The sequence below is a fragment of the Chelonoidis abingdonii genome, chromosome 12, assembly GCF_003597395.2.
Source record: "Chelonoidis abingdonii isolate Lonesome George chromosome 12, CheloAbing_2.0, whole genome shotgun sequence".
NCBI classification, from domain to species: domain Eukaryota; kingdom Metazoa; phylum Chordata; order Testudines; family Testudinidae; genus Chelonoidis; species Chelonoidis abingdonii.
Genome location: NC_133780.1, coordinates 4528098 through 4550543, shown reverse-complemented (window position 1 = coordinate 4550543; position 22446 = coordinate 4528098). Strand labels below are relative to the sequence as shown.

At 49.5% G+C, this 22446-nt stretch overlaps 1 protein-coding gene across 6 annotated transcripts; it reads right to left on the bottom strand.

The window, feature by feature from the left end:
- Window positions 1-1922: 1922 nt before the first annotated feature.
- Window positions 1923-12556, bottom strand: LOC116829189 (C-type lectin domain family 2 member D-like). 6 transcript variants are annotated; one of them, XM_075071678.1, is made up of 6 exons: window positions 12315-12556; window positions 10127-10973; window positions 7404-7496; window positions 6806-6981; window positions 4646-4749; window positions 1923-3063 (listed from the first exon to the last, which is right to left on the bottom strand). In XM_075071678.1, exons 2-6 carry the CDS (start codon window positions 10161-10163, stop codon window positions 2913-2915), a joined length of 561 nt encoding a protein of 186 aa, XP_074927779.1. In that variant the 5' UTR covers window positions 10164-10973; window positions 12315-12556; the 3' UTR covers window positions 1923-2912. The 6 variants fall into 6 exon arrangements, with proteins under 6 accessions (XP_074927779.1, XP_032643780.1, XP_074927780.1 ...); XM_032787889.2 differs by having other exon boundaries at window positions 10127-10745; XM_075071679.1 differs by having other exon boundaries at window positions 10127-10718.
- Between the last annotated feature and the right edge of the window lie 9890 nt (window positions 12557-22446).

Below are 22446 nucleotides of genomic sequence, written 5' to 3'. Positions count from 1 at the left end.
TTAGCAAAACCAGAGAGCAAACAAGTGTGTGGTTAACAGATCTCTAGACACCTTGCATCTAAGATGTTATCACACCTCTACTCAACGGAAAGTTCTCACACTGTTTCTGTCCTCTGCTGTTGTTCATGGTCACACTGGTTCTCAGCCTAACGGGAACTGGGGTGAAGCATCCAGCAAGGTATGAGAGAGGGGGAGGGATAGCTCAGTGGTTTGAACATTGGCCTGCTAAACCCAGGGTTATAAGTTCAATCCTTGAGGGGGCCATTTGGGGGAACCGGTGTAAAAATCTGGGGATTGGTCCTGCTTTGAGCAAGGGGTTGGACTAGATGACCTCCTGAGGTCCCTTCCAACCCTAATATTCTATGATTCCACTCAGGTAAATCTAGATATGGGAACGTTGGTGGGTTTGAACTTCCTCGGGTCACTGGCTGAAGTGATCCCACTCAGTTCAGTCTTGAAGGGGGGAGAGATGTGATGAAGTGGGGCTGTTTTTAATGTTCCCTCTGAATACTGTGGGGTAGGGGGGCCTCAGTTCCTGGCTGACCCTCTGTCACCTACCAACTAATGGCCAGGCCCATCCCCCCTGCAAGAGGATGCTAAAGGTGGGGGAAGAACAAAGAGGTCAGGTGACCTCCTGGCTGGGCAAGGAATTGAGCAGAGGAGGGGGGCTGGAGGGGGTTTCAGTCTGGAGCTGGCTGGGGATGAGGAGTGAAGTGCAGATGTGGGTGGTCTGGCTCAATGGACCCAGCTGAGGGGTCCAGCTCGCTGAACCTACAAGCTCTGTTTCAGACCGTGTTCCTGTCATCGAATAAACCTCTGTCTTACTGGCTGGCTGAGAGTCACGTCTGACTGCAAAGTGGGGGTGCAGGACCCTCTGGCTTCCCCAGGACCGCGGTGGGAAGCGCACGGAGGGGGAGAGGATGCTGAATGCTCCAAGGAGAGACCCAGGAGGTGAAGATGTGTGAGCTTCTTGCCCTGAACAACGTCTGCTCCAAGGGAGTAGCGAGGCTCTCCGCTAAGTCCTGACTCTGCTTTGTGAAGAGAGCGCAGTCTCCAGCATTTGGAGCATCGCGGCTGGAGGCGACTGCCGGTGACCAATCGTCCCTGCCCGCCGAGCTATCACTGTATAACAAACCCTATATATCTACTGGTAATGTGGCATTGTTCCTTAGGAATTAATACACATTTTGGCTTGACAATGTATGTAATTGTTTTCATTATTTAGGGTCTACATATTTAATGAAAATAAATGCATAATCTGTGTGATGACCCAGGCCAGTTGGAGATCAGAGTAGTCGAAAGGCGAGTATATTACTGGGCCACGGAGAAGCAGTTCTGATTTCCCGATGACCAGAGCAGGGGCTGCTCCAGGCTACATGAGAACACCTGACTGCCAATTAACCTGCTAAGAGTCAGGTAGGCTGTTAAGCACTTGACTCTAATTAAGGTCCCTCTGATGCTATAAAAGGGCTCACTCCCAGTCAGGGCAGGGAGCGTCGAGGAGCCAGAGGACAGAAGTGGTGAGAGAGCAAGGGTGTGCAAGAAGCTGAGAGTGAGAGGGTGTCCTGCTGGAGGACTGAGGAGTACAAGTGTTATCAGACACCAGGAGGAAGGTCCTGTGGTGAGGATAAAGAAGGTGTTTGAAGGAGGCCATGGAGAAGTAGCCCAGGGAGTTGTAGCTATCCTGCAGCTGTTACAGGAGGCACTATAGACAGCTGCAGTCCATAGGGCCCTGGGCTGGAACCCAGAGTAGAGGGTGGGCCTGGGTTCCCCCCAAACCTCCCAACTCCTGATCAGACACAGGAAGAATTGACCTGGACTGTGGCTTCTACCAGAGGGGAAGGTCGCTGGGCTGTCTCCCAACCCACAGGGTGAATCTGTGCAGTGAGCAAATCTGCCAATAAGCGCAGGACCCACAAAGGTAGAGGAGGAACTTTGTCACACCTGATGGTGTTGACACTGTTATTGTTTTCACTTTGCACAACATAGCATGGATCTTAAAATAACTACTCTGTCATAAACAACAACTGACAATATCAATATGACAAATTTCAACAACCTATGCATGCATATTCGCATATGATAAACATATACACCCAAATACTTTAACATAGTGACATAAAGTATTAGCGAAATGATAGAGCAGCAACTTGCCAGCGTCTTAGATCTGAAACAACTCAACAAAAATGGTTAGCCTCAGTCAACAGCCTCCGAACACTAGTAGACTTAGCATTATAAACAGCCTGTCACAACGGGTACTGGCTGCACGTGACGAGAAAAATGACATCATTGCCACTTTGTACTGTAGTGAAGCAGTACGCTTGTGCCTGCAATGCAGAGCTGGCATAGGCTATAGCTATAACGTACGAGAGAAGAGCGACAAGTTAAAATGCAAGTTCAAGGATGTTTCTCTTTTCTTCATTCATTTTCCAGCAATAGTGTAAAAAAAAAAAAATTTGGGGGACTGCTTTTTGGTGCCTCCAAATCTTGGTGCCCTAGGCAGCTGCCTAGTTTGCCTAGTGGTTACACCGGCCCTGATGATAAGGCACTTTTCTGAGTCTTTGCAGACTCAAGCTCTGTTCGTATTAGAACAGTTATCTTCGAAACCACAAGGGCTAGAAACTTACACTTTAAAAAAAAATAAATAAAAGCTGAGATTCTGCAGAATCTGAGTTCATTATGAAGGTCACAGAATTATATCAAGGAGACCCCAACGTTCACCTTTTTTTAAAAACCAAAAGGGTTTAAAACCCAGCGTGGTAATGGAGTAATCTTGCAGGAGGTTAGTGTTTATCACTGGGTTTTCTGCAGGCGTCTGCGCAGAGCCATGGCTGCAGAGGTAGGATGCCCCCTAAAAATGACCATGGTGCAAGCTCTGCCATCACTGAAGAGTTTGCAGCGGTCCTTTAAGCTTAGACAGTGTCCCCTCTGGCGGCGCCTGGCGTCCTTCTAGTGCAGTCATCTGGCCGGCTGCAGATGGAACCTCTCTCCGAGTAGCATCTGGAGCTGCTGACACCGGCGTCATTCAGGAAAGCGCACTGCCCTTCCCCTCTCACTGGAAACCTGCAACAGGCAGGAAGGAGGACTGTAAATGAAACCAACAGGCATTCCCTAGTCCATACAGAGAAGCCATCGGGTCTGCGGCTCAGGAGACCTGCTTTCTAATCCTGGCTCTGTTGCTCTGACAAGGTTGTTTCCCCTTTTATTCTTTGTCTTGTCTGTATAGACCATGAGTTCCACAGAAGCCACGGGACCTGCTAATCTGTGAAAGGAGACTGCGGTTCCGTTTGATTTGGAAGGACTTTGCTGCCGGCCTAGGGGCGAGCTGGCTGAAGGGACTTGAAGAGGCCAGCTGGGGGATGCCAGCTTGGGCTCTGCCCAACTTACAGCCAGACTTCAATGCCCTGGAAGGGGACTGAACTTTTTGGACAACCAGCCTGGAGGGCTAGGCCATGGGAAACCCATGTGGGCAACTCGACAGGAGGAGTGACCATGGGGAAGGCCCAGCCATCCTGCACCCAGCCACATGTTGTTTTTGTGGATGTGGGGCTCACTCTGCAGTGGGACCCTAAGCCGCTGTCCCATAAAAGGCAGGAGATTCCTCTTGGTGTTTCTTGCAGGGCTTTCCATGGGTTGATGGGGATGCACCGTGTTCGACCTCTGGGAGTGGGAAGGAAAAACCACTCAACTAGAAGCTGTTTCAACATTTGGTGGGAGAATCCATGGGTCTAGGGATGTCCATGGGGAGTGTGGACTGTGGTTTCAAAGCACAGGATCTCCATACTGTCTCCCCTTTACCCGTGGCTTCCTTGTAGTTCCCCCCGCTTCGCCTTTCCTATTCTCTGTCCCCCATCCTCTCGGTCTCCTAGTCTTCCCCTCTCATTTCTTCCCTGCCACATCTCTCAGGTCCTTCCTACCTCCCAGCCTTTCCCATTCATTTCCTCTTTCAGCCCCCAATTTATTCCCACACATTCCCTTCTTCCCAGCACCAGCTATAAGCCCGCTCCCCAAGGCATGAACATAAGACCATAACAGTGGCCATATTGGGTCAGGCCAAAGGTCCATCTAGCCCAGTATCTTGTCTTCCGACAGTGGCCAATGCCAGGTGCCCCACAGGGAATGAACAGAACAGGGAATCATCAAGTGATCCATCCCGTTGCCCATTCCCAGCTTCTGGCAGAGGCTAGGGACACCATTCCTGCCCATCCTGGTTAATAGCCATTGACGGATCTATCCTCCATGAAATTTAGTTCTTTTTTGAAGAAGCATGGTAACCTGGCTGTACTTTGTGAGGTCCCAGCTTTGGCTATCAAGTGGCTTCTCCCACAAGCTGTCTAGCCCTGCCTCTCTGTAATTGGAGGCCACATAGGAGCTGCAATCTCTCACCTCTAGGGGGAGTCATGTCTTATGGGCTCATCTCTAAACCTTGCATACTCCATGCTGATGTCACCTTGCTCTCTGTCCCCCTCTAGTGGCGATATCATGTAAGAATTGTGCCTACATCTTTCTTAGTAGGTTTAACCCTTCAGCTGATGTAAACAGAAGGTTTTGCTTTTTAGATACCGAGGTCCAAGATTCTGTTCCTGCTAATGAATTGTTACAGTTCTCAGTACCCCAGAGAGTGAAGAGAGAGAAAAGGACGCACATGTTGTTGAATTCGGTTCCATTGGGCCATTTCCAGCTCTGGTTCTGCTCCTTCCGTAGGCCAATCCAGTAGTGAGGGGGCCCTTTATAGCGCATCATGAAAACCTACGGAAAGCAAAGCAAAATATCTACCATGCACCTCATTCTCCGGCCTCAATTACCCTCCACCTTTGATTCCCCAAGTGCCGCTCTCCCCCTTAGAAGCATATGCTTTGGTATCCACTTCTTAACTCTGATGCATGTCCTCAAAGTTACCCTCTTGCCCCAAATTAAGCAGGAGAAATGTCATAGGTTCATAAAGTTTGGGGCCAGAAGGGACCATTCTACCTTCCAGTCCGACCTTCTGTCTAACGCAGGCCTTAACCTTCACCCAGTTCCTCCTGCTATTGAGACCAATAACTGGTGTTTGGCTAATGCAGATCTTCCAGCCAGGCACCTGATCTGGATTCAAAGCCCTCAAGAGATGGAGAACCTGTCACTTCCTTCGGTAGCTTGTACCAGTGATTAAGAACCCTACCATTAAACATTTGTGCCTAATCTCCGACTTGAATTTGTCTTCAGCTCCCAGCCATTCTTGTTATGACTTTCGGCACTAAGCTAAATGGCCCTTTACTACCTGGCATTTTCTCCCCATGAAAGTATTTATATACCATAATCAAGTTGGATTTGGTGAATAGTTTTTGCCCAAAAAACACTGAAAACCAAGATGTCAAAAATGATTCATTGTGAAAATCTTGAAATGAACTCGTTTTGACCTTTGGTTTTTGAACTGACATGGGAAATGTTTAGTTTGACCCCAAACTAAATGTCTTGTGGTCTTTCATTTGGTTGAGTTAACTCACCAAAAATCAGTTTTGGTTCAAAATGAACCAAGTTTTCCCCCCTTGGATTTTTCATTTTGGCCACCAAACCAACAAATCAATTATTCACATACCTCTAGTTGTGAGGTTAAATGCTCAGGTACTCCGGGAATGTGGGCCAGCTAAATAAGTTGGCTTGGAAGGATTAGATTTTTAAAGGTAAATGTCAATAAATGTCTGTTTCATCAACACCCACTCACAGACTGATGAAAAAATATTTCCATCAATAATTGAAATTTACAACTGAGCAAAATAACAAAAATGCTGCTTGGGAACTTACTAGCGGTGGTTTAAAGCTATTAACCTTGTCCTTTGCAATACGATGTGGACAATTTGGGAATGTTTACATCGCACGCTAAGCGAAGGTCTTTGGGACTTGTGTTTCCAAGCCCGTGCTGGAGTGGAAACCCAGACATCTGAATGGTGCGGGTGTGTCCCTGTGGCGATACACAGGCCTGAACGGAAGTCAGAACTGCAGGTTCTGTGGGCATTTACTATCCTTTTCTAGGGTTCCTAGCACCCTCTGGGGCGTTGTCCATAGTGGGCTGTGGGAGAACTTGTCTGTCTGTCCCGCAGGAATTGACCAGAAGTATTTTGGTGGTTTTAGCCCGTGAACACATTCAGCTGAGCTATTTTTACATCTGCAAGTTCCCCGAAGCCAGACTCTTAAAGGTCAAAAAGCTTCAGTTTTTTCAATCTCAACCCCTACTGCAGGAGTGGTCAATATTGCAGACTGAGGGCCCATCCAGATTACCAGACACTTTTGAACGTACTCAGAAATCTTTTAAATGATAATTATTATTTTCTCTGGAGTCTGGCCCTTGACCTTGACCAAGATGTGTGGACCCTGACAAAAGATAATTGACTATTTCTACTCTACTGTCACTGAAGAATTATTGCTAACACCCTCTACTGTCTGAGCCTCCTGCCACTTCCCCATTACTGCGAAAATGTAAATTGATCATCTAAAACAATGCTTAAAAATATTGATATTCTCTGTCAGAATAAAAATTGAGTTTGGCTGAGCCTAGAAGTAAGTGAAGGCAGTTGCTCTAAATTATGCTGCTGGCTTAGTATCCCTGGGTGACTTCATGCCAATGATGCATTGGGGTTAGCAGAACTCTTGTTTCATGGGGACCATGCCACCTACATAGCAGAGATTCCCCGAACGCTGGCCGTTCAGGGCCGCCATCCTCTTGCTTTGCACTCCCTGGGCAGTGTGGGTCAGTGGCTCGCACTGAAGAATTGTCTGGACCCCTCAGCTGTGTTTGCAACGCTCAAAAAACGAGTCTCTCCCTCACCAGGTCCTGCAGGGAGTCAATCACAGCCAGGGAGGCGCTGAGCAAAGAGCAGTTGTTTTGACTGGATGTCCAGTTCCCTTCCGTCTCGGAGAAGAAGTAGCATTTGCCTCGGTTTCCAATCCAGCCGTCCGGGCACGCGGTGTTGATGGGGGGTGGGCAAGTCTGGGGGGTTCTCACTGAAAACAAGCAGGTAGTGCTGTGGTGAGAGATCGTCCTGCTCCTGGAGTTGTGTCTGAATGGGGGTCCCTGCCAGAGAAGGGACTCAGACCACCCGACCGAGACACACACCCTACATCCCCCTCAACCTCTGTCTGACCCCTAGGTTCTGCAACCCCTGTCCCCAGTCCTCTCCTGGGGAGGCCCAGTGCCCAGCCTGTCCTGTGGGCATTGCTTGGCACTATAGGTGCTGGAGATCCAGGCCCTTCCTCTCTGTCTGAGATGGGAGAAAAGGAAAGAGTCTGGAGAGACTTTTCTTCAATGGAGGAGTCAGACCGTGGGATAGGAGGTTGTGGGAAATGGGTGGTCTAGCAGTGAGGCCACAAATGGAGTGACTGAGAATTAGCCCCCGAGATCAGGGGGGTCAGGGATCTGCACTCACCAGCCAGTGCAATTATAACGGAGACCAGCACTGCGATGATGACACACACAGCAATTGGAATCTTCTGATCTCGAATGCACTGTAGGCTGAGAGCTGAAAAATAACAATATTGAAGGAGATTATCGCAGGCAGAAAACGTAATAGCCATAGGGTGAGAATTGTAATGATTGGTACGTGCCTCTTGGCAGGAGAGGCTAAATCTAGCTCTGTATATTTCACCACCTCTCCTGCAAAGACTGACTGGTCTCCTGTTCAAATGTCACAGCTTTAAACACCCTGCTTATCTTTTAGGGCCAGATGCTAAGGGTGGGTGAATCGTCAACAGCTAGTTTTGCAAACAATTTTGAAGTTACTTTCATTTTGGAAGAGTTTGAAAACCCACTTTATTTTTTCAATTAAAGAAATCTTTTTTTTCTGTTTTGAAGATTATTGAAAAAAAAAAAGAATTGGGTTTTTGGTAAACTCACAGCCCATCCCCCCTGCAGTTTTTTTAGATAATGGTTTTAATTAAAAAAAGGCAAAAATTTGAAAATGAAAACACAACGAATGATGAATTTGGATAACTTTTTGTGAAAAAATTTATTTATTTTTAAAAGACCACTTTTCAATGAAAAAACGTTCAGCCAGCTCCACTAACTACCTTTTGAAGATTGGAGACTTTGGGGCCATATGGTCATTGATGGGGAGAATGGTTTTCATGGCCATCACTCTGTAAGTCGATGCGAGCCACGGTAGTGAGGATGCATTCCGCCAACTCAATGCACTTAGTCTGGACATACGCAATTGACTGTATAAAATTGATTTCTAAAAATCTACTTCTATAAAATCGACCTAATTTCGTAGTATAGGCATACCCTTAGTTAGTTGAGAGCTACCAGGACAGCCCAGGATTTGTCTTAGAAGAGCAGAGTGCTCAAAAACAGGAATTTCCGTTCCGTGGGAAATTCTGGTATTTAAAAAAAATCTTCCTGAATTGGGATGAAACGTCAATATCAACATTTCCCATGTTTTCTTTTGATAATATCAAAATGTCATATAATGTTTTAATATTATGTATAATAAATTAATATATTATCTAATTAATATTGAAATTATTATAATATAAAAGCCAAACCAAAAAATAGAACAATAAAGGCAAAACAAAGCATTTTCAAACTTTCACATCACATTTTGTGAAAATGGAGAGAGTTTTGTGAAATCTGTTGATTTCAATGAAACTGCATTTTCCAACACAGACTGTTCCATTGACTAATTCTGACCAGCTCTATTATAGAAGGTATAAAATCACCACAGGGACAAGATTTTCAATCGCTCAGCTCCCATTTAGGCACATGATGAATTAGCCAATTTTTCAAAGGCATCCACAGTTGGATCATGTATGAGGATTGAACCTGGGACTTTTAGATTTAAAAGCAGGAGCAGCCACCCTTCCTGTCTAATTGCTCAAGCCCAAGACTTTTAAAAATGACTAGTTACTTGGGGAACCTCAATTTTTGGACTTCCAACTTGGAGACCTCTTGAAGTGGCCTGTTGTGTGTATATTTTTTAGCACTTTCTGATAATCAAGACCTTCTACAGGGTTTCAGCTATGCAAAACTGGGGGGAAAATTTCCATCCAACCTTTTTCTCAAAGGAAAATCGAAGGTTTGGGGTTTTGACCAAAATGAAAATTTTCACACAGTGTCTGCTTTACTTGGGGCAGCGGGAGGTGGGGAATTGTTAGAAAACTGGAAAACAAAGTTTTGAGTTTTGGCAGTTTGGGGGCCAAAATGTTTGGGGTTTTGGCAACAATTTTCAGTTTTTGATGTAAAATCAAAATTTTCAGCTGGAATTTTAATGACAATTTTTTTTTGTTCACAGTCAATTTTTCTGCAGGGGGAGAAGACCAGCATTTCCCAGCTAGCTGTAGTCTTACATGGAGCATCCAGTAGAAACCCAAGATCATTAGTCATTTTGGAAATCTTGGACCAAATTCCTTAGCATTTGTGGTGTCTTAATCCTGCCAGTTCTCCATAGAGATTTTCAGAGTAGAAAAATCTCCTGAATTCTTAGTCATCATAAAGAAATTAGTTCCTTCTTAGTATATATTAACGAAGCAAATAAAAGTGCAAAACCTCAATTTATTTTCTCCTTTCCAAGGCATCTGTGAAATCTCATATTTAAGCCAGAGAGGGCTAACATGGATGGTGCATTGTCCTCAGACTCAAGAGATGTGGCTTCTGTTCCTGACTTTGTTAATGACCTGTGTTATCACTGTAGCAAAATCACTTCCCTTCTTGGTCTTTGCTTTCCTTCCCACCTTTTGTTTATTTAGATTGCAAGTTCTGTGGGGTAGGGACCGTGTGTGCAGCGCCCGGCACAGCGGGGCCCTGATCTCAGCTGGGGCAGGGACTGTATCTCCCTCTGTGTCTGTGCAGCGTCTGGCACAATGGAGCTCAACTTAGGTTGCTACTGTAATCCACAGAATTATTTACTTGTGTCTGTTATCCTATCTTCCACTGCTCTCGGGACAGACAGCATGTGGACAATCACCTCTCCACTTACTGCAAGGCAACCTCCGTTCTACAGCCAAGTATCTTCCCTTCTGCTCCATGCAGGGCTTAACACCCTGTGAGATGCCCAAGCACCCATCCCGCTCCCTCCATGTCTGCAGAGCTGTTTTTAATACAACCATCATTGCTTCTCTCCCTTCCAAGTCTCCAAGTGACTGGCTTCCCACATACCTGGCATCTTCAACCCGCACACACTGTGCCAGTCCATACTTTGCCTGGTTGGAAAACTCCAAGGGCTAGGAGAAGTGAAATGAGAGAGGGTTTATATCTCTTCCAAAATCTTTATCATTAATTGAGATAACTGCTGATATTCTTGTTAGCCATATAAACATCCAATCCCTCCTTGAATGCTTTCTAGTCTTTGACCTCAATAACTTCCTGTGGCAGTGAGTTCCCCAGTTTAATCACCCATTGTCTGAAAAAGTATTTCCTCTGATCAGCCTTGAATTTGCCACCTTTTAATTTCACTGAACATCCCCTTGTTGTACTAGCAGACAGGAAGAACAGACAGTCCTGATTTGCCTTCTCTAGCCCACCTCTTTTTGGATAGCCTTTTATCCTGTCCCCTCTTATCAGTCTCCTCGCTAACAACCCTAATCTTTTCAGTTACTCTTCGTAGGAGGCTTTTCCCAGGCCTTCACCCTCACTGAGCCAGTCTGGTTCTCCCATATTCATTTTTGAGAGGGACTGACGGATACTGCACACAGTTTTCCAGATTGATGGCCTTCAGTTGGTCACAGAGTTCTTCAGTTGGTCACAGAGCCTTCCAGAGTAGAAAAGATCTGATTCGCTAATGTAAAAAAACAAGCATGAAACAAACACACCAAACTCTTTTCAGTCCTTTAGCTCATCAAAAAGGGGGTCACCCCCCCTTTTTGGTCCCTCTACAAATCACTTCACCAGGTCACTCTGAAACCTCTCTTAACCAAAACCAAAATATTTACCAGGATCTCTAGTTGCTTGTGGCCTCTCTTATGTCATCTTGTGGCGAATCAGCAGTGGCATGGTTGTCTCTCCACTTACCAGGAAGCAAAAGAGAGTGCCACTCAAGGGCAGTTATTTTAATTGTGCACTTTCCCTTTAAATCCATCAGGAGTGGGTTGTGTGATAGACTTAATGCAACATGCATCGCCCCATCCGAACCCTCTCCCCATCCAGATGGGTGTTTTAAATGCATGTATTGCCATGCAATTCCCATAGTCATTGCTACCCCGGCCTTAACAGCATCCAATGCCTGACAGTCCCCACACCGTTGGCACACATAAATCATCTCTGTACTCGCTGCTCCCCTGCCCGCATGGCCAAGCATCATAGCTGACACAGCATCACAGTGAGAGCACATGGTGCATTGCTTTGTCCACCACGACCACCTGCCCCCCACCCCCAGGCTGAGAAAACAGCCCCAGGGCCACCCAGAGGATTGAGGGGCCTGGGGCAAAGCAAATTTGGGGGCCCCTTCCATGAAAAAAGTTGCAATACTATAGAATATTATATTCTCGTGGGGGCCCCTGTGGGGACAAGGCAAATTGCCCCACTTGTATTCCCCTCTGGGTGGCCCTGAACAGCCCAGTCTTTTCCTGAGCCTGGGCCAGGAGCATGCAGCGTACTGGCAGAGTGCGTGTCACATCCCCCTCCAGCAATTTGGCCACCCAGAGGATAACAGCTTACTACTGCTGCCAGATAGGGTAAAGCTAAAGTGGGCTCTTCTCCCACCACATTCAACCTCCACAGGCTCCTTTTAAGTATCTGAGCCATGTGATCTCCTCTGGAGACGTATCCTTCATGTAGCGGTTACCACATATTTCCCTTCCCACGGTGGCTATGGGGGTAGGGGGCTGTTCAGCTGTGTCAATGAGATTTTCCTCCTTGCACAGGCACCTGGGAATGAAGATCGTTGCGGTCTGAATCCCTGTCCCTCACTCAAGCCCTTAGCACCTCTTGCTGCTACAAATTCTATCGATCTAGGCTCCTGTGGCTATAATATTTGAGCACCTCCTTTGCCCCCATTGCAAATGTATCAGTTAATAACAGTTGGTTGTGTTACAACATAATCCAGAGACTGCAGCAGAGATCAGGGCCCCGTTGTGCCAGGCGGTGCACAGACACACGAGTGACAGTCCCTGCTCCTGCTGAGATCAGGGCCCTGCTGTTCAGAGTGCTGCACAGACACACAGGAGGAGATAGTCCCTGCCCCCACTGAGATCAGGGACCCGTTGTGCCGGGCACTGCACAGACACACAGCGAGAGACAGTCCCTGTCCCAGCTGAGATCAGGGCCCCCTAGAACCCAGAATCCTACCACCAGTAAAAAGAGCCTCTAAATGAATGTGGTCCTGGGGAGAACAAGAGGTTTCACTCACCGCCTGTTGGGCTGCCTGTACATGCAGATGGGAGACAGGTTTATAGGTTTGAGATCAGCAGATGTATTTTCCCCCACTGTCACAGTTCAGGGCAACTGCACCCATGTTTCCTCTCTAGAGTCCATCACGGCTTCTGACTCCCTCGCCGTCAGCTCCCCTGAGCAGAGACACCTGCGTCTCTCCCTCCTGACTGCAGGTTTCCCAGGCTGTGGTGCCTAGTATGACTATCTCACAAGCCCGTTCACCTCTGCAGGCATAGGCTGGATATGGGAGATAAGGGGGTAGGACAGGCATGACTCAGCGCAAGCAGGAAAATATTAGTTCCTAAACTGAAAAGCAGGAGCTAACACACTGGAGAAAATTCTTCCCCAGATCTCTTCTGATCACTGCTGGCTCTGCCTCAACCTCCTTTAGCACCGATGGGCCTGATTCATTGTTAGCCCGACCCTGGAACCGCAACAGCTGCTGCACCAGAGCTTTGTGCTGTGTTTTGCACTGGGTGTAAATGAGCTCCCGAGTGACTGAGCCGTGGTGGCCTGGGCACATAGGCACCGACTTGTCATTTTCCCCAGGCGTTCTCCACCCCAAGGCCCCGCCCTCACCCCACCTCTTCCCACCCCCACTCTGCCCTCTTCCCCTGAGGTCCCACGCTCATCCTGCCTCTTCCTACCCTCACTCCGTCCTCTCCCCTGAGGCCCCACTCTTTTTGCGCCTCCTCCAACAAGGCCCTGCTCTCAGGGGAGAGGAGGGGCCTTAGAGAGAAGTGGTTGTGCGGGGGTGCGGCTGCAGAGGGAAGGGGAGGTGTGGGGGCAGGGCTACAGTTTGGGCACCAGTGACCGCCCCCCCCCCCCTTTTTAGGGCGCTTCCACTGCCCCTGTGTCAATTTCAAATTCTTATCAATGGAAATATGTTTTGCTCCTTTTGAGTGTATGTGCGGTGAAGCTAAACTTTCCTGGCATGTAAGGACAAAAATCTAATCCTTCCACCCCAACGTACAAGGGACTTTGTTGGCTTCTCCCACCAATATGGGGCAGCAGCAAATGCATTGGCCTACAGCAGTGGTTTTCACCCTTTTTTCATTTGCAGACCCCTAAGCAATTTTGAATGGCGGTGCAGACCCCTTTCGAAATCTTAGGCCAAGGCCTTGGCTGCACTGACAAGTTTCTGCACAGTAAAGCAGCTTTCTGCACTGTAACTCCCGAGGTGCGTACACACTGCCAAGCCACTCAGTGCACAGAAACTGTGTCGTCACAGCACTTTAAAAAAACCACCCCAACGAGAGGTGTACGGCTTTCTACACCGGGGCTACAGGGCTGCAGTGCCGGTGTAGACACCGTGGTGATTACAGCACTGAGATTGGCCTCGGGGAGGTGTCCCATAATGACTGTTCTCACTTCACTGTTCTCACCTCTCTGGCCATTGGTTTGAACTCTACTGCCCTGCCCTCAGGTGACCAACCGTCATCCGTACATTCCTTGGGAATTTTGAAAGTCCCCTTCCTGTTTGCTCAGTGATGCGTGCAGTGATTTCAGCACATCTTTCCAGGTGGCCATGCCTGCTCCATGCTCAGGCCATCCCCTATTTGGAGCAATGCCGAGCTGCTGGACCTCATCAGCATTTAGGGAGAGGAGGCAGTGCAGTCCCAGCTGGGCTCCAGCCATAGGAATTACGCTACCTATGGACAGATTTCACAATGCATGACAGAAAGGGGCCATGACATGGTGCAGTGCAGGGTCAGAGTGAAGGAGCTGCAGAACGCCTACCACAAGGCAAACCGCCGCTCTGGTGCTGCACCCACGAGCTGCTGGTTCTACAAAGAGCTGGATGTGATACTCGGCAGCAACCCCACCTCCACTGTGGACAGGGCCGCCCAGAGGATTCAGAGAGCCTGGGGGCTTCAGAGGCAGGGGTCCTTGTGCTCCAGGTCTTTGGGGCATTTCGGCGGCAGGTCTCGGAGCGAGTGAAGACCTTGCCAGCACACAGCGTGTTAGACGGATAGTTAAACAGTGGACATTATTTATCATTCGAAGGAATGGAGTGCAGAGTAGAATAGACACACATACACACGCAAGGGGTCATCTATTGTCCCTCATCTTACACATTCACATATAGGTCTCTCCTGAAACCTAAGCCTCTTCCCAGCATGAGGTCACATTATAATAGGCACCCAGGCAAGAAAACAGGCACAGAGATCGGGGGGTGCAACGGGTGCACACCCGCACTATGGAACAACTCAGACACACCAGACTGGGTGGAAATCTGACACGTGTCTTGGAGCGTTGTGTGAGTGTGGGGATTAGGATGCACACACTGAGGGGGCGTGAAGGAACACACACATTTGTGGACACACACACTCCCATTTGGCAGCAGAGACGCAGGGTCGTCCTTACCCATATGCAAAGTACGCAGCTGTGTAGGGCACCAGGAAATTTGGGGCACCAAATTGCCCCAACTTTCCTGGTGCTCTAGGCAACTATGTGCTGCTCCAGCGGCCAGCCTGATCCCCCAGCTGGCTGAGCTGCTCAGGAGAGGGGCTCCCACCCCTGCTCCGCCTCTTCCACATGGCCCCCTCTCTGCCTCTTCCCACCCCTGCTCTGTCCCAGCCCCACCCCCACTCCACTCCTTCCCCAAAGCCCCCACCCCTGCTCTGCCCCAGCCCTGTCTTCCCGCCCCTGAGGACTACAGCAGGGCGAGGCCTACGCTCACCGGCAGTGAGAAGTACAGTGACCCAGTCCCAGCCACGCTGCCAGTGAGTGCGGGGGGCGGTTCCCCTCTGNCCTCTTCCTACCCCTGCTCTGCCCCAGCCCTGCCCCACTCCACTCCTTCCCCAAAGCCCCTGCCCCTGCTCTGCCCCAGCCCTGCCCCACTCCACTCCTTCCCCAAAGCTCCTGTCCCTGCTCCTCCCCAGCCCTGCCCCCACTCCACTCTTTCCCCAAAGTCCACGCCCCTGCTCTGCCCCACCCTGCCTCTTCCTGCCCCTGCTCTGCCTCATCTCCTCCCACTCTACCCCTTCCCCTGAGCAACATCCCAGGGGACTGCAGCAGGGGTCAGGCACCCTGCACTCACTGGGTGGCAGGAAGTGGAGCCACCTGGCCCCAGCCCCCTCTGTTCCACCAGTTCGTGCTGGGGGGCAGTTTTCACCTGCTCCTAAAGCCCCCTCCCCAGCAGAGGCCTGGGGCCAGGCCCCCTCCCCCACAGATGCCTGGGGACGTCCCGTCCAACCCCACCCCCCGTCCTCGCGGGAGGCTGTTTAGGGCACCAAAATGTCTAGGGACGGCCCTGCAGGGACGGGTCTGTAACAGACACTGTGATGGGCTGTACAGACCCCACGCTCCCCAGGAAGGGGGTTGTATGAGTCGGGAAGCCCAGTCAGCCCCACCCATTACATCAGTGCCTGGAGAGAGGAGTTAAATGGGGGAAAGCCCGGCTCAGAGGTGGATCTCTTGAGCTAGCCCCGTGGACGAAGGACGGACGCCGAAATGTCAGAGCCTCCTTGGCTGGGTCCTTTTGCTTCCCAGAACTAGTTTGGTTCCCCCTTTTTTAGGATGAACAGAAGAGGACCCGGGAAGAGACTGTGAGAAAGGCCCAGCTCTGGGCTACGGTGGGAAGCAGCCGAGGGATACCACAGAGGGTCTGAACATACACACCTTATGTGCTTCTGACAGGGTCTCTGGGCTGGTGCCAAGAGGAGAAGATGAGCCTGGATGGGAGCCTGAAGATGGACTGAAGCTCCGGCGGGATTCTACAAAACCCTTGGCCTGTTGGACTCCGGGTGCGGCAGCTCTGCCACAGACAACCCTGCTGGGTGTCTCTGTAACATGGTGTCTCTGTAACACGGTGAAGATCCCTGTGCTGGGAAAAAAGCGTTTCAGTGGGAGGCTCAGACGCTGCGGTTATTAATAGCAGATTCCTTCCCAACTCCCAGAATGGCTCCCTTCCCAAAATCAGCTGTGTAAAAGAGAGATTTCTTCTGTAAATAACCCCAGAGAGGCAGAGTTGGGGAGTAAATGAATGACTGAGATCCGTATAAGCAGCGTACATTCTTCAGAGACTACATAAGAACATGCTCAGGGAATGTCGCCAATTGCTTGATACAAACCATCTGCTCATCGTCAGTTTCATTTTTAAGCTTCTCAGGGAGAGGGGCAGGGGGTTTTATTCATCATTCTACAGCATTTGGTGCATTGTTGGTGCACAAAGCAAGGCTCCGTCGTTGGTTCCTCCAAGATCAGAGAGCCTTTGGCAGACAAGAAATGTGAAATCCGAAGGCCAGAATTTATTTCCTGTGTCTTTGTGCTCAGCAGCGGAGGCCCCTGGGATTCAGGGGGAGGCGATGTTTAGAGCAAGAGAAGCAGCTTTTAAATGACTTTGGGGGAGATACACTGGCACCAACCTGAAGGCGTGAAGCCTGTCAGCTTAACTATGGACAATGCCGCATTACTGCCCCTATGCCATCTCTGTGACTGGCATGAAAATGCACATGGTCCTTCCTCCAATTCCACCCCCAAGGAAGGAATTTAAACAGGGCTTCCATTCAACCGGAGCTGGCTGGAGCAGAGTGTCAGTAAATATTTTCAAACCTCTGGGAGGCCATGAGCCGGCCTCGTGGTTGAAGCCTGGAGCCCGGAGCCTCAACACTTCCTGTGGGGCAGAAGCCCCGAGCCCCAGAACCACACAGGCCTGAAGCTCCAGGCCCCCTGACCTGCAGCTGAAGTCTGGATCTCTGAATGGAGACCTTCAAGCTCTGGGCAGGTCCATATTTAAAACACTCCATCAGCATCGCTACTCCGCTGTACCACTTTAATGAAGATGCTTTACACTGACAGGAGAGAGCTTTTCCCATCGGCTAATTAATCCACCTCTGCGAGAGGTGGTAATTATCTCAGTGAGAGAAGCTCTCTTCTATCTGTGCCTGTCCGTCCATCGCGGCAGATTTCTGTGTTCCTAGCTGCCTACCCTTTCATCGCGGCAGAGTTCTTTCTTTTCTTTCTCAGGCCTCATCTAAAACGTGTCATTGACAAAACTTTCTGTCAGCACAACCCATATTTAATTTAGTGCTCTGCTGAGAAAACCCGCCGCTTTTGTCAGCGTAGAAATATTCCCCCTCTCTGACTGACATAAGCCCCGTGCTGGTATAGTTCTGGTATAACGCTGCAAAAAGAGTAGATCATGGGACGGAACAGAGGGACTCAAGGGAATTTGATCCCAAATTCCTAGAAAGGAACCAGGGTATCCTACAATGCATAGCGGCTGCCCCACAATGCACAGCAACAATTTCCCACAAAGCAGTGCTCCAGAAGGTGGTTCAGAGGACACCAGGATGCCTACCCACAATGCAGCCCCTGTTTTGCCTATGCAACCTGATGCTTTGTGAATGCGTTTTGACAAAATTGCTTTATTGGTAGCAGAATGCCAGCAGAACTCCATGAGGAAGGAGCAGGGTCTCCTCACCCTGCAGTTATGGAATAACCTGCCCCCGGGGAAGTTCTCTGCTAGCTAGCTGGGTGCCTGCCTGCCTTAACCCCATTTGAAAAGTTCAGTCACAAAACTTTCCAGTGTAGAAAAGGTTTCATATTGCCAGTCATCACTGTGGTAACTGGTCACTTCCCATGAGAGAGGAGTTCTGAGTCTACACACTTGGTGGCTATTCTATTACAGTACTGCAGAATTGGAGCCCCATTGGGCCAGGACATATTCCCACCTAGGCAGTGTAACCTAGTGGATACAGCGTTGTCCTGGACTCAGGAGATCTACCTTCTATGCCATTGGCCTGCAGGGTAACCTTGGGTAAGCTACTTCCCTCCCCCGTGCCTCAGTTTCCCCATCTGTAGAACAGGGATAATGATACTGAGCTCTTTTTGAAGCGCTTTGAGGTCTTATAAGAGCACAAGATAAGAGCGAGGGATGACTGTGTACCTGGACATCCCCAACAGACATAGCGAGAAGATGCTCCCCACCCCCACCTCAAAGTCTGAGAGCAGAGCCAGTGGGTTGATACAGACTAGAGGAGAAAAAGACAGCATGGTGCCAACTGGATGCAACAAACAGCTCCCAGTAGGAGTTCTGGGATAAGCAACATAATTGGTTTTAAGAGAGAGCTGGACAAGTTTATGAGGGCGATAACATGACAGGGGTGGGGGTGGGGTCAGAGTTATGTCTTATGTTCCTAAAAGTTCATGCTTCAGGGTCTCGGCCGGCCCCCAGGAGGGTCAGGAAGGGATTTCCATACCCCAGTGTATTCTGGGAGAGTTTTTTTTTTTTGTTTAATCTCCTTCCTCTGAAGCATCAGGCATGGCCACGGCTGGAGATTGGATTTTGGATGGGGAGGGCCAGCGCTGTGAGGTGGTCCTGAGAATTCTCTCTGTCTGATGCTTGTCTGGCTGATTCTTGCCCCCATGGTCTGGGTCTAACTGCTTGCCCTAGATGGGGTCAGGTTATGGTGCGGGGGGGTGGGGTGGCGGTTGCCTGTGATATACAAGAGGTCAGAGCGAACACGCTGGTGGGACTGTCTGGCCTTTGGCACTATGAGGCAGTTCTGACTGGTGCTGGCAGCACACGCCAGCCTTGCTGTTGTCAATGGACATCCTGGCTTAGGTGAGACTTGAACAGGGATAGCTGAGTGGCTTTGTGGATAATTTTAAAAGGCGCAGCATCTATTTAGCTGAATGCAAGAGGCTGGATTTGGGTGCTGTTGGGTCTTTGGCTCCTCACACAACAATAATAAAAACCACACTGGGGACAAATAACCCTGTTTATTAACTGTACACGCCAACACACGCTGCTTTCCCGCTGGTTTCTTCCGGCACCTTCTAAAATGTACAGCACCGCAAGTTCCATTAGAGGGCTCACAAGCTGTTTGAGGGGATACCACCCTATTCCTATACACTGCAGCAGAGCTGTCCCTTGGGTAGGATGAATTGGGGCAACTGTGTTTTGGGGGGCCCTGCAGGCTGGTGCGATTGGCCAGCATGGTCGGTCCCACAAGTGACGCATTCATCACTTCCGCCCTGGGCCCCGCACCCCCCCTAGGGATGGCCTTGCACAACAGGTAGCTATTTAGAGTCAGTAACACATTGACGTAGGTCAAACACACTCTTCCTAGGCGCTTTATTTTGGCCTGTACATCATACAACAGCCTCTTGCTTCAATTCTGTCCTTTCATTCAGGCCACGGCCATCCTAGCCGGAAGCAGGGTCGGGGGCCACTCCACACGGCTCCCGGAAGTCGCTTGCAGCGGCCCCCGCTCCAGCTCCCATGTGCTCCAATGGCCCCCTCTGGTGCTCCAATGGGAGCTGCAGGGGTGGTGCCTGCGGATGTGGCAGCATGCAGAGGCACCTGGCCATGCCTCTGCATAGGAGCCAGAGAGGGGACATACCCTCTTCTTCTGGGAGCCGCTTGAGGTAAGTGCTACCCAGACCCTGCACCCCTGAGCCTCTCCCCATGCCCCAAACCCCTGACTCACCCTTATCCCCCTCCCGCCCTCTGAACCCATCAATCCCAGCCCAGAGCACCCTCCTGCACCCCAAACCCTTCATCCCCAGCCCCACCCCAGAGCCTGCATCCCCAGCTGGAGCTTGCACCCCTTCCTGCACTCCAACCGTGATCCCCCTCCCACATCCTGAACTCTTCATTCCTGATCCCACCCCAGAGCCCGCACCCCATCCTGCACCCTAACCCCAATTTTCTGATCATTCATGGCCCGCCATACAATATCTATTCTCAGATGTGGCCCTTGGGCCAAAAAGTCCCCCTCCCTCCAGCCTGTTTTAGACAGGAAACTGAAAGGGACGGACGATGTGAGGCTGTTGCAAAGAGTATTTCTAACTGAAACGTGAGACCCGCTGTGCAGTGGACTAAGGATGTGGTTAATAGCAGGTAGCTAAAAAGACTGTGAAATATTGTAGGTCAAAGCCTCAACTACAGTAAATTAGCAGAGCTCTGTTGGATTCAGTGGCTCTACAGCTAACCTACACCAGCTGAGAGCCAGGGTCTGTTGACTCCCATGGACCCTGGGCCGATTCACAGTGGCTGGGGATCTGGCCCTGAGAACATAAGAGCAGCCACACTGGGTCAAACCAAAGGTCCATCTAGCCCAGTCTCCTGTCTTCCGACAGTGGCCAATGCCAGGTGCCCCAGAGGAAAGGAACAGAACAGGTAATCAAGCGATCCATCCCGTCACCCATTCCCAGCTTCTGGCAAACAGAGGCTAGAGACACCATCCCTGTGTATCCTGGCTAATAGCCACTGATGGACCTAATCTCCATGAATTTATCTAGTTCTTTTTTGAACTCTGTTACAGTCTTGGCCTTCACAACATCCTCTGGCCAGGAGTTCCACAGGTTGACTGTGTATTGGGTAAAGAAATACTTCCTTTTGTTTGTTTTAAGCCTGCTGCCTATTCATTTCATTGGGAGACCCCTAGTTCCTGTGTTATGAGAAGGACTAAATAACACTTCCTTATTTGCTTTCTCCACACCAGTCATGATTTTATAGATTTCTATATAGGGTGACCAGATGTCCCGATTTTATAGGAACAGTCACAATATTTGGGGATTTGTCTTATGTAGGTGCCTATTACTCCCCATCCCCTGTCCCGATTTTTCACACTTGCTGTCTGGTCACCCTACCTCTATATTACAGTGGAGCTATGGCCAATTTACTCCAGCTAGGGATCTGACCCTACAACCAATTTGTAGCAGCCAGGAGCCTGGCCCTAAAGTTCTGTTAATACTTATTACCAACTGTCAGGCATCCCCATTTTCTGCTGGCCAGAAAAGAGATTAATTTTGTCCTGAAAAGAGCTTGGGCCATGATGCAAAATCAATAGTCAATGGCTTGTGTGACTAGTTTGTTCTTCTGTTGCACCTGATTCTGACCTCTTGCATTCCTGCTAATAATATACATCCATTGTAATAACACCTTGCAGTTACCTTCTGGGCAATCGAATGTAATTCACAACAATGGCCTTGTGCAAATACTGCCAGTCTGAAACACCATCCTTAAGACAGTGTTAAAGAGGAGAACAGGGGACGGGCCAGTGATGAAGTCATTGCACGGGATTTCAGGAGATCTACAAATCAGTCACCAGCTGTGCCATGAACATGCTTTGTAATCGTGGGCAAGTGATTTCATCTCGCAGTGCCGTAATTTACCATTGGTAAAGGAGGCTCCCACGTCCTTTGACTGAAAATTCTTTGGGGCAGTGTAATAGGCCTGGCTGTCTCCTGTGCACCCCTTTACGCCCTAGGGTAGCCTGCCTCTGTTTCCCATTTTCAGGATCCCTTAAGAACTCAGTTCAAAGGTAGCTCAAACACTCTTCTCCTGGGGATACAACTTATTGAGTCCTTAGGTACCTACTAACCATCTAGGCTCCAACTCTTGTTCAGTGTCTCTCTGCTGGTAATCCCCAATGACAAAGGCTTTCCTCACCCCATTCTCAGCTGGGCACAAACCTTCCTCTCTGAGGGACTTTCTGCTTCCCAGAACCTCCTGCCTGGCTTTCTCAGCTGGGGCCTTCCCCTTCTAACTCCGGGCCCTGCCGAAGCCTTCTTACTGCAGCGTCTGCAGGCATAACGGCAGTTTCCTGGGCTCCCCACTGCACCTTCCTGCTCCTTTTCTACTGGAACCATCTGAATCTTCTCAGTTGGAGCTTAGCCCATGGGGCGAGTCACCCAGTCACAGGCATGGTCTATGTGTCTGTAGAGTTGCCAACCCTCCCGGATTGGCCTGGTGTTTCCCGGAATCGGCATCAATCTCCTGGTGACTATTGAAAGCAATCCTGGAGGTTTTAATAGAATATTTTAAGAAAATGACATTGTCATGCTGTGGGGGGTGGGGGGAAATCTGCCAGAATAGCTTCAGTCACTGTTGGCAACAGTATGTGTCTGTGCAGCACCTAGCACAACGGGGCCTTGATCTCAGCTGAAGCAAGGACTGTCCCACAGCTCACAGAGAAGAGATACAGAGGCAGAAAGTGACTTTCTTCCTTCCTGGTAGAGCACAGACTAGAACTCAAGTCTCCTTATTCCCAGCCCGGTGCTTTATCTGTTGACAATGCTACTTCTCCTGAAAGGCTGCCTGGGGTGCATTTGAAAGCCCTGAGTATAGGATTGTGCTATTATCACTATTTCAA

What these genes read in the sequence shown, in the direction of transcription:
- LOC116829189 (XM_032787888.2), bottom strand. Translation starts at nt 12,337, where the DNA reads ATGTACAGGCAGCCCAACAGGCG. An exon ending in TTGACTCCCTGCAGGACCTG is followed by an intron (nt 4,750 to 6,805) that starts GTGAGGGAGAGA and finishes TGCTTTCCGTAG; the next exon opens with GTTTTCATGATGCGCTATAA. An exon ending in GGAACCGAATTCAACAACAT is followed by an intron (nt 3,064 to 4,645) that starts GTGCGTCCTTTT and finishes TGCCTGTTGCAG; the next exon opens with GTTTCCAGTGAGAGGGGAAG.